The 12,057-nt window shown below is 39.8% G+C and overlaps 1 protein-coding gene across 10 annotated transcripts in view; it reads left to right on the top strand.

Annotated features, from left to right (window-relative positions):
* The window catches only part of DOCK10 (dedicator of cytokinesis 10), a 134,034-nt gene that overhangs the window by 107,957 nt on the left and 14,020 nt on the right, over window positions 1-12,057 (top strand). For all 10 annotated transcript variants that reach the window (XM_037406772.1, XM_037406777.1, XM_037406775.1 and 7 more), the window contains exons 40-50: window positions 1,214-1,338; window positions 2,012-2,124; window positions 2,839-2,976; window positions 4,547-4,729; window positions 5,306-5,416; window positions 6,791-7,006; window positions 7,711-7,768; window positions 8,099-8,197; window positions 9,875-9,981; window positions 10,468-10,590; window positions 11,421-11,534. In XM_037406772.1, coding sequence (XP_037262669.1) covers window positions 1,214-1,338; window positions 2,012-2,124; window positions 2,839-2,976; window positions 4,547-4,729; window positions 5,306-5,416; window positions 6,791-7,006; window positions 7,711-7,768; window positions 8,099-8,197; window positions 9,875-9,981; window positions 10,468-10,590; window positions 11,421-11,534 — 1,387 coding nt within the window. The remainder of the gene's footprint in view (window positions 1-1,213; window positions 1,339-2,011; window positions 2,125-2,838; window positions 2,977-4,546; window positions 4,730-5,305; window positions 5,417-6,790; window positions 7,007-7,710; window positions 7,769-8,098; window positions 8,198-9,874; window positions 9,982-10,467; window positions 10,591-11,420; window positions 11,535-12,057) is intronic.

Genomic DNA, 12,057 nt, shown 5'->3' with positions numbered 1-12,057 from the left:
GGAGACTGTCGTTTTGTTGCATGTTTGCAGATGAAGCAACATGGTAGCAATCCAGAAAATAAAATCACGTTTCTGTTGTCTCCAGGGCCTTCACACTTTACCTCCTCACAAATCAACATTTGTTTTCGAAATGGCTATTTGCTTGGCCTGTTGTAGTACAGAGCATTTTTTGATGATGAATTGGGAGTTGAAGTGTTGCCAGTAATCAGCTCTAACTTGCACTTTTACATTTATGTATTTCAGTTTGTTGAAATGTTCATATGAAACCAGACTTTCCCTCCAACACCCACCCCCCCCCAAAAAAAACCAACACACCAAAAAAAACCCTTGAGATCAAATATCCACGTTTCAAATCCATTAATTTGCCAGGCTGTTCACTCAAATCCTTCCCCTGTGACCGCTAATGAAAGACTTTATCACGTTGATTGGCAGAAGTCTGGCCATCAATTCCTTACCTGTGTTGGGAACTTTTTCTTTTTTAAAAACTGAAATGTTGATTTTCTAAATTATTTTTGTAAAAATAACCAATGTAAAACAGGGTTTAGCTAGGTGCAGGAAGTAATTATGTCCTAGAATATTTTTAAATTATGCAAATTTAGGAAGCTATGGTTTTTTTAAAATAAATTACATAAAGGTGTATTTTAATAATGTTAAATCTTGCTGAATTCTATAGTGGTTTCAAATTCAAAATCCTTTCAAAAATTATGATAAGCATTGGTATTTTTCATTTGAAGCTTCTTATTATAAATTAATGATGTGTTTGTCAACATCAAAGAGAGTTAAAAGAAACACACACATATTTTTACTGTCATTGTGAGCTTGTCACCATTTTTTTCCCCTCATAGAAGCTGTATTAGTTCTTTCATGAGCAGGATGTATTTTTCTTGTATTCTGAGTTAACAGAACTCGCCTCAGTTTCTCCTCACCCAGAGGCAGTTTTCTAAACATCAGCCAGCTATTTAAGCTGATGCCTTTTTTCAGTGCTCAGTGAGTGTCCTGTCTCTTGTGATCTCAAGAAATCACAGCACATCTGTTCGTTTTGTCCACCTCATTAACTTCCTTCTTCATTTTTGTTTCTCTGAAAAATTCGGCATCAGTTTTTTTAACTTAGCCTTTGAGAAGTACTGTAGAAAATTCTAACGTGGAAAACTTCTGTATAGGCATGATCGTTTATTCTTTGTTTCTATTTTTTAATGGTACCTTTCCATTTCAGGATGCATTCTACTTCTAGTCATGATGGCCATAAGCATCACAGATCTCAAACATTACCAATAATCCGTGGCAAAAATGCACTTTCTAACCCCAAACTCTTGCAGATGATAGACAGCAGCACAGCAAGTAAGTACAAAAAATTATTTCCTTCCCTCTGGTATTCTATGGGGTTTGGATCAGGCTCTATACAATCAAATCTGTTTTCATGAGTGCCAGTGAAAGACAGCCTAAAGAGAAGAGCCTAAACATAGAGCTGCTGACTCTGCCTCTTTTTCAGGAGATTAAGAAATCTGAGCCTAAAATTGGTCAAAGGTCATTTAGAAACAAAATTATTTACAATAAATATTTAAATAGCCTTAATGACAAGTTATTCTCTGCTTCCCAGCATCTCTTGCATCTTTGGTTATGTACCTTGCTGTACAAGCAGATGTACACTGGCTGAAATATTACATTTGTTAGATCTAGCTGTAAAAATTACCTTCTCATGACAGATGGTTCTTTAAATGATGAAATCAAAGTCATCTATCCCACATTCCAATTAGGTTTCTCTCCTCCTTTGGGGACAAACAGAAACAATGAAGGATATACTCGCATCACTGGTGCAGCTGGTGAAATTTGACTCAAATTCTCTCCCTTTTCATCTCCTGTGAACAGTTTTCTTCAAAATACCGCTTTGGTTACATGTACAGTTAGGACCCCATCTCTGCTGTGCTGAGACCTAATGACCAGATTGCAGAATTACGTCATCTTTAACTGCACTCAGAAGATCATTTGTCATCTTGCTTTTTACATGTTGCAGGCAGCTCCAATGAGACAGACATTGTACAGTACGTAGACACAGAGGCAAACATTGCTACGGAAGTTTCCCTCACAATCCTTGACCTGTTGTGTCTTTACACTCTGAATCATCAGGTATGTTTTGTTGTTTTATTTTCTGCTTGAACTGGTGCCATGTGGGATGTGTGGTGGAAGAAAGGCCTGGGGGAGCAGGCATACAGAAAACCTGAAATGCCAGAGACAGCAGGATAGGAAAGTAAGATATGCCAGTCCTCAATGAATGTATTTTATGAAGGAATTGACTCAGAGTACCCAAACTGAATTGAAGGATGTGGAAGAAGGGCATCCTGCATATTCAGGGCTATGTACAGCCCTGCTTTGCATGAGGGCACCATGCATCTACTAAGACATCACCTTATCTGAATCATGCTTATCCCACTAGATTTCAGAGATTTTAGACAGAAAGCATCTCTCTCTTTTCAAGTCAGCTGGCAGATCCTTTGTCTCTTTAAAAATTGCTCCATAAATATTGGCCCAAATGACTTGCTGAAGATCTCACATCTACAATACATCAGGAAGCTCGTTTTAGTGTCTCCTTTCTGCCATTCTAGCCCTTAAATTTAATGTATACCATCCACAAGTAGGAGTACAGGCATAGGAAAGTGCTCTCCTTGAAAAACTGCAACTTAAAAGGGTCTGCAGCAAGCTGGGAATGCCACATCCACAGAGGTTTTACACTGAAAAAAGATCTCCATATGAACATGCTGATGTAAAGTCAAGCAGATCCTTCCTCTTCTATTTACTCACTTTAATAACCCAAATGTCCTGACTTGTCTGTGAACTTTTCAGAGGCAGCTGCAGCAGTCTGATTGCCAGAATGCATTGATGAAGAAAGTCTTTGACACACACATGCTCTTTTTGCAAATCAACCAGTCAGCAGCAGCTCTCAAGCACGTCTTTGCTGCCCTACGGCTGTTTGTAGGCAAGGTAACTATGGTTTTATCCTGTTGGTCTGACCTATTAATATGTTACAGCAAGAGCAGCTTGAGGACAGTTGGGTATGTTGAAAGAGTTCTGAACTTCGCTGTATTAATGCCTACTGATGACAAAGATCTGATTTATTGTGATTAAAAGTGAGAGAAGCACAATCTGACAAATTAGTTCTGTTTTGGAAAATGAAAAATTTACTAACTGAAACTTGTAAATAGATAAGCAATATCCAGGTTTGTGATTTCTGCCTTTATCATTGGCTTTCGTGCTTTTACCACCCATGGAAGAAGCTTGAAAACCTAGAGGTCCATCCATGGTTTTCACGGCAGATACCTGGGTTGCAGAATCCAGCAGCGATTACAGCTGTCCCCAGAGGAGCTAGCAGGAGAGTATTGCATACACCTCACTGAAAGTTCATGCAGACTAATACAGCTTTAAAAATACCTTGTTTTCAACATAGAACAGTTTTTGGAAAAAAACATGCTTATGTGTCAAACATTATTTGCTTGCATGGTACATATGCAAAAGATCACAGACAATTAGACACTTTGTGCCATGTGCAAAAACTGCACGATTTCCAAGGCATAGATTTAGGTGAGATCCTTTTAAAACTGACCAGGACATAACACACAGATAACAATTGCTACGGGGAACTGAGAATAAGCGAGCCTGGCCTGATCTCTCAGATGTAGATCAGTTTAAACCATGGGGCTTCCTTCTGGTGGTTATCTCAGGGCGAAGGAGGAAATCGTGCTTCTCCCAGTAAAGTAGCTTGAGGACATGGGGGAAACAGAGTAAACCATCCACAGACCTTTTTAAATTACTTACCAGCCAGCCAGGAACGGAAGAACTTTGTACAGTGGGGAGGATGAATAAATATCCAGGATCACCCTTTTCATTCATCCTGTAGCACTTGGGATTGAATTCTCTCTTCGTAGTTCTGTGGGAGCAGGCATCAGATGTGGTTCCTGCAGCAGAACCTCTTGGGTGGTACTTGAGATCTGTAGCCAGTATGTACATCTCCCACCTCTCCTCTCTCTGTCATCTTTACATTCACCCTGCTCATAACTAGAAGGTATGGTTTGGGGAGCCATCCTTCACGTTCTGTTGTCTCCTGCTGTTAAAACCCTTAAGCACTGGAAGTTCGCTGGCTTTGCTATTCAAAGTATTTTCTCTCTCCTGAACAGCTTTTCTAGTAGTGCCGAACAGCACACACGCTTTTCCTGGTTAGCTATTCTGCATTCTCTGCAGCTCTGCTTTCTGCTCGCTGTGTGCCAGCTGCTGTCTGGCCCTCCTGGAGGCCAGTTGGATTGCTGCATTGCATAGAGTGTTTGTCTGAAAACCTGTGTGCAGTTTTTACTTAATCTTAATTTGCACATGGGATTATGTTTAGCCAGTGGCTAATCTTTTCACTAAACCCTGGTGTGAATGAATACAGGACAGTTGTTTTTACTGAAAGCTTAACAGAAAAAAGTATTGACTCCGAATAACTGTGTCAAGGCCTAAGAGTAGCGCTAGACATGTACATGGTGGGTTTTTTTGCCTTTTTTTTTTTTTTTGCCAATAGTTCCCATCAGCATTCTTCCAAGGACAAGCAGATCTCTGTGGTTCACTCTGCTATGAAATCCTGAAATGTTGTAACCATAGGTCACGTTCAACCCAGACAGAAGCATCTGCTCTTCTTTATTTTTTCATGAGAAAGAACTTTGAATTTAACAAGCAGAAATCAATAGTCAGATCCCATCTACAGGTAAGTGAAGTCTGAGATCATCATTATTTGACTTTGTGCATTGGGTTTTATCATTAATATTTTTATGCATTGTAGCAAACCAGTTCCTTTGGAGTCCTCAGCCAGGCAGTTCCCTGTGGCAGCTTGATTTTGCTGCCAAGTCTGAAGACATTGGGCTGGATTCTCTGCTGTTCTTGGACTGCTCGGCTCTGTTCCAGGGAGAGACAACAGCTGTGAATGTAGCCACATAGCCAATAAATAGCCGGAGAAATGGTTATTCTTGCTTCGTGTGCATTGCTTACAGCAGTGAGAACATACCTAATGAATGGAGGAACTAAACAGGATCCGATAGCATAGTAACAGAAACGTGAAGTCCAGTAATGACGCACCTGCACTGCAGAATGCGAGCAATTACAGACAGTGGAAAGATTACACACAGTCCTTGCGTTTGTATATGTTATGTTCTTAAGACATATATAAAAGTGCATCTCTGCTACCCTAGTACATCAAGTCATACTAAAGTAGGGATTAAAAACTATTCAGAAACTGTGGTTTTTCTTTGCTAATTGCAGCCTGTGTTTTCTCCCCCCCATACAGCTCATCAAAGCAGTGAGCCAGCTGATAGCGGATTCAGGGATTGGCGGATCTCGTTTTCAACATTCACTCGCAATTATAAATAATTTTGCTAATGGAGACAAGCAGATGAAAGTAAGAAACATTTTTTTCAATCACTACCTCTTGCAAAATATCAACAATTTCAGAGGAGCAAGTGTATGAGTGAATAAAATTGCTGGCTTTTATTAGACACTGACCTATGCCTTCCTAGTGTGCCTTTTTCAGGCAGCCTGAAATTCACAAAAATGTTTGTGGCTCAGAAGCTTAGTAACTGTAAATAATTTTTAAAACAAAAGAAGAGAGATTTTTATTTGAAAATTACTTTATTTGTATTTATTGCTTATTTTCTTCATTTGTCTGATGGCAGAGAAGATATCGTGCATTGCGACTAAAGAAACACAACTGCAATTGACAGTTTTGAGTCTACAAATCGTCTCTTTAGTCAGTTCAGTAAATGTGCCACAAAAACATTCACAACAGTTGGGTTTTGTAACAGCTTGCTAACGCCCTGAGAAAGGCACTTAAGCTCTTAGATTAGTTATCGTTGCTATTGTATTCATTGTCTGTACTAAAGGTGTTGGAACAGGATTCCAGTTTTTAATTTTTACAATTCCTATCCACACTTTTGTCAACATGCATTTGAATTTTATACTTTGGAGGTGGTTTTCCTTCTCTGAGGGTGACTTTAGGATATAAGGTAGTGTTAGCAAGTTGGTAGATAATTAGCATAAGTAATTTGATGTCTTATTTAATAAGATGCAGTTACAGTTGTATTTGTTTTCAAAGCCCAGCTTTGATTTCCCAGTGCTGCGGTCAGGTCACACTGCTTCTGTAACATGCTTATCTCTGTGTGAGGCAGAAAAGGGAGTATTTAATTTCACTTAATTTTTCTGGATATTTTACTTCTTAAACAAAGGGAATGAGGGGGGGAAAGTCTGAAAATAGAAACTTATTTCATTGCCCGTCTGAAAATGAGAAACTGCAGAGCTGAGTTAAATATGTTGGGAACAGCTGATATGAGTAATACAAGGACTTTGTTTTAATCTTGCACAGTGTGAAAAGGCCAGGAGCCAGACTGCTGTGCTTTATTCACTGTGGTGAAGCATGCTGTGAGTGTAGTTAAGCAGGACTATCTGTAGTGCACGGTGCTGTTCACCAGCAGAAAGTGTATGAGAATCCAGTTCTGGATCCAGTAAGCAACCGAGGAACAAATGTTTCAGTTTGCTGACTTCAGCCGAGTTGTTGCTGATTGCCTGGGATATCTAGAGGTGCTATGAGATATCAGTAAAAAAAATCAAGGTTTTGAGTACAGTGTGTCTGTACGGTGGAACTGTGACCCTGCTTCAAAGCCTACTGAATTAGAGAAGGGGAAGAAGGTCTTCCATAAGAAGGACGTTAGCTCGTTCAGGGGTGCTGCATGTAGCTCTTTGGATGGTTTTAGTGATGTATTGCTTCTCTTTCCCAAAGAACGTTAATTTCCCAGCAGAGGTGAAGGATCTGACCAAACGCATCAGAACGGTTTTGATGGCCACAGCTCAGATGAAGGAGCATGAGAAAGACCCCGAGATGCTTGTGGATCTGCAGTACAGCCTAGCAAATTCATATGCTAGTACACCTGAATTACGTAGGACGTGGCTTGAAAGCATGGCCAAGATTCATGCAAGAAATGGAGATTTATCGGAGGTAATGTAAATAAATTGACAGGAAAACCATTTGTCTTTGAGTTGAGATGTTCTGATGAAAAGGGCTCTGAATATCAAACAGTAGTGATTTAAGAGAATCATACAGTGTTTCTCACATGCTTGAAATGAGAGGAAGACCGGTCTGAAAAACACCTAGAGATACAATGCTTATTATCCCAGTTTGCCTAAATGTGACTACCAGATACAGGCTTGAGCAAGACTTGAAAATGTCTGATGAAGAAGCTACAGTCAGTATCACATTAGCATCGCTGCTGCTTAAGCCTAGCAGGCCCAGTAGCTGTAGTGTAGATGAGGTTATGAGTGGTGCATAACTTTCATGAAGGATTTTCTTCTCCCCCACCATGGCACTGGAGTGGAACTTCATTTGTAATGTGTTGTCCTTTTAATGAAAAAAATGGGTGATGCAAAACTCCAGTGCATAGCCCAGGAATATCGGATTTACTAAGTAATCTTAATGGTTTTCTTGAGCAAATCTATGCTTTTACCTAAGACACCTAGTAAAATCAACAATCAAGAAGGATTTCATCATTTAATCCATTATTCTCTTAAACGGTTATATTAATTTTGTCTTCCCTTTTTTGCAGCATGGCTTGACTGATGAAAGTATGCACTCCTTATGACATGTATGCGGTAATTCATACAACGTACTTTAACATATATATGTGTCTTGGTCTCTTATTACAGGCTGCTATGTGCTATATTCATATCGCCGCTCTCATTGCAGAGTACCTGAAAAGAAAGGGTAAGATCAACATATGCAAAAACAATTATATATGTATAAACATTATTGTTGAAAATAATGTTTGGCTGTCCTGCTTTCCTTCCTTATATATAAAGTATTCTTAAAGCTGCTTGAATTCTTTCCAAATATTTTATTTTTAAAATATATCATAAATGCTCGTCTTAGCACTGGAACAATGAAAGTGTGTGTTTTGGGTAAAGAGGGTTAATTAAATGTTTAGTAAGTGAGTGTTAAAAGAGAATGCTTCACTTGTTAGTCTGTCGTTATTAAATATGCATGTATTAACACATACGAGTAGCGGTGTACTAATACCATCTTACACTATCATAGGTTACTGGAAAATGGAAAAGATTTGTACCTCACGTATGCTCCTGGAAGATGGTCAAGTCTCTGATAGTAATGTGTTACTAACAACTCACAATGGAGGAAGTGAGTGCTCTAACCGTGGCTGTTTATGGGTCAAATAACATAATTAGGGAATCAAATTACTGTTTTCCAATTGATCCGGAAAAATATCTACCAAAGCAAAAATATTTATAGTGCATGTTGATGGCTGTAATAGGAAGCAAGTAATGTCAGAAACATTATACGTTACTTTCCTGATGCTCTTTGGCTGGTTTGATGAATTGCTCAGAATCTGTCTGGTTAAGAGGTTTTTCAGCAAGAGAGCAGTCTGCTCTTCATCGACAACAGAAATCCCTCTCATTTCAATTGCTGTTTAGCATGCAAATCCGTGTCCCGTTCCTTGGCGAACCCAAAGATGGGAGGGCAGGGGGGTGGAATTTATCATGTTACGTATGGATAACCAGATATTAAGATTTATTTTTTTTTTAATCTGTGATGCTTATTAGAGAAATAAAGTGCGGGCTTATATTTTTTTAATGCTTCTATGCCAATGGTTATTTAGTTTATGAAATGTATATTTCAAAATAATTATCAGCATGAGATATTTTAGCATTTTTACAAAGAGCAATTTCTAGGGGCAAGGGCACATATCTGGGGAAGAGAAAACATTTAGTTTTGGAAAGGCTGTAGTTCTCCGATTACACTTGGAAGTGTCTGTGGGTGAGGTGAAAAAGTGCATCCTTTTAGCGGGGAGATTTCTGTGCATACCAGTATTTTGGAGATTGTTCACTAGTGGTAAAATACTTAGCATTAATAACAGATCGCAGTAGGTGGAGGGAAGAACTTGTGGGTCATTTTAAACGATTTTCAAAATCTGATAGAGGGGATGGAGCCCCTCTGTCTCAGTGTGTAAAGGTTAGCTTTTTAATTGTGCCTTAGTACGTTTAAATTGAACACGAACCGTGTCAGGATTTCATTGCCCCCACTGGCAGTTTTACCTTCTCCATCCAAGAGGGGTAGTAAAATATTCATGGGTCGGACTCTGCCTGACCTGTAACGTGCAATACCTGTGTAAGTCGCTCCTTCTGCAGCCATTCGCTAAGGCCCGGCTTTGCAAGCACTAACTGTAAGCTCAGGTTTAACCTTTAAGAGCCTTTCCATCGGCCATTGCTGCCACCAGCCTGAGATTTCTGTGAGGGAGCCCCTCGACCAGGGCTGTGGCCACCCACTCACCTGGGCGGGATGGGGGGGTGCTGCCAGGGTGGCCCCAAGCCCGGCAAAGGCGCGTGTGCCCCTCTCCCTGAGCAAACCTGGCTGGTGGCACCAGTGGGGGTCCCAGCGCACAGTGTCTAGTGCCTGCAGGCCAGGCTGGCCGTCACAGCGCTGGTTTGACAAGTATAAATTGTCTCGCCTCTGTCTGCGATGGTAATTCCTGTACAGAAGAGCGTTGCCCGTGTAGCGTTACGAGGCTGCCAGCACAGTTCAGCTAAGGAACCGGAATTCCAAAGAGAGGAATAAGATTGCAGCAGGAAAAGGTCAGTTACCCTTTGCCGGGACACAAGTGGATTTATATCACAGAGAGAATGTGTAATAGTCCCATAAACGCAGTCAGTTCCATTTGTGCTTCTCATCACTTGGGCTGTGAAAAAACTAATCAATCCAGTCAAATAAAATCAATTCTGTTTTAATGGCATCCAATAACTTTTAGTTTTACCTGGTTATTCAGTCATTAATTGACATTGTTATGACTTGCACTTCAAGGCTTATTTTCCATGGGATGGCCTGCTTTTCTGAGCATTACCCCCAACATTAAAGAAGAAGGTGCTATGAAGGAAGACTCTGGGATGCAAGATACTCCCTATAATGAGGTCAGCAGCATTAACATTTATATACTTGTTTATATTAACAGAGTGTTATTTCTAATAGATGTCTGTGCACATTACAACAAATTATAGTGAGAGTAGTGTACTTCACACTGTATTAAAAGGCACGCAGCTTTTGAGTAAAATGTCATAGCTGTTGTACTAAATAGCAGGGGTAGGTGTTTATCTAACCAGAACATGAAGTACCAGAGCTGGAAGTCAGGGCAAGGGGGAGCCCACAAAGCAAACCCATTCTTCTGAATGAGTTCTCAAGTATTCAAATATTTTCACATTACTGTTATTTCAGGGGGTTTATTTAAAGAAGAGCTAGGTCACCAATACCTGATTAAACATGGTGTCATTGAAATAAAACTTAATATAGAAGATACCCACTATTTCATTTTTATTCTGTATGTGCTTTTGCTGCATTGTTATTAATTAAATGCCACCGGCTGTCAAATCACTGAACTATTCGTATTTGTGGAATTGCAGAATATTCTTGTGGAGCAGCTGGAGTTGTGTGTTGAATACCTGTGGAAGTCTGAAAGATACGAGCTTATTGCTGAGGTTAACAAGCCTATCATTGCTGTTTTTGAGAAGCAGAGGGACTTTAAAGTAAGTTGGTTTATTATACCTTTTTCAATTATCTTAAGACAATGGTAAAGATCAAAATTTTTAGGGAAAAATAGGTGCTTTCTTTAAAAGAAATGGGCTTTTTTCTTCCTGTCTGTAATTTCTCCTTTTAATACTTTGTGCTGTAGATAAAAACACCCTGATGTCTTACTTCCTTCTTTTCAGCATCAATACAACAGTAAACAAGCAAAACAATTTCAAACAAACCTTGTGTTAGCCAATGGATTTTTATATGTGTTTTTAAACCAAGAGCATATTTGTGTTGTATTTAGAAACTGCCAATAAATTGTGTGATTTCTTCACAATTCCAGGGTTTCTTTATTTCTTATTTACTTCACAATTTCAATACATAATGGATCACCAGATGATAATCTTTTTTACTAGTTTTTCTGGGTTTAAATTTAAAAAAAAAAAACCAAACAAAAAAAAAAAAAACCACCAAAGAGGTAGATAGCAATAAGTGGGAGCTGACTGGAGTTGTTGGCACCCATGCTCTCACCAGCAGGTAGGACACGGGTTGTCTGCCCTCTTATTAGGTCCCTACCACCCCACTGCCTGGTGGTGGGCTGCTTGTCTTCCTGTACATGAAGGCACCCACTGCTGCAAAACTGCCCAGAAAACGATAGAAACCTTGAAATGAATTTTTAGTGACTGCTAACAAGGTTAAACTATTCCCTTAGTGTGTACAGCCAACTTTGCAAAGGTTTGGGAATCCGGTGAAGGCAAGCCGTGCTTGTGCAGAGCTGTAGTGGCGTTTCCCAAAGTACTTGCATGCTCTCACTTCACCTCCCTCTCCCTGTTTCTTGACGTAGAGGCTGTCTGATTTGTACTATGACATCCACCGCTCTTACCTGAAGGTTGCAGAAGTAGTGAACTCTGAGAAACGTCTCTTTGGGCGATACTACCGTGTTGCATTTTATGGGCAGGTAAGCCAACTTGCATTTTTTTGTCTCTGCAGATTCCCAGATTTCAGCTATGGTCTTCTAATCCTGATGTATTTTGGGGAAGCTGAAACAAGGAAACACTTGGCAGTGAATTCATGGGGTAGAAAGTGCCTTGTGGGTCAGAATCCAAGCAGGATTTTACTCAGGAGAGCACTCAGTTGCATCTGTGTAAACTGCTGCTATGGATTTAGTGGTGTAACAGAGAACAGACTTGTATGTCAGCTTTAGCTCTTGACTTCATCAAGCAAAACCAAGACTGAGGCAGGGCAGGTTTTTTCAGAGTAAAACTTAAATAAAAACAGATAAGACACCTTTGATATATGGTGCTCTCCTCTAACAGAACTTAAAGCAGAGCAGTATGCAGTAGACGTTTTGTTGTGTTTCTGACTCTGACTTCTGCTTTCAGGCCACTTCTGATTCTGTGCAGTATACCGTAGTTTTATTCCCTTTGCTGTGCTTCAGCATCCTCAAAGCATTATTTTGTGCTTTCTTCCACTACAAACCA

The sequence above is a fragment of the Falco rusticolus genome, chromosome 13 (genome assembly GCF_015220075.1).
Source record: "Falco rusticolus isolate bFalRus1 chromosome 13, bFalRus1.pri, whole genome shotgun sequence".
NCBI classification, from domain to species: Eukaryota; Metazoa; Chordata; class Aves; order Falconiformes; family Falconidae; genus Falco; species Falco rusticolus.
Note: the sequence above shows the minus strand (reverse complement) of the source record. Positions and strands in the feature narration are given on the sequence as shown.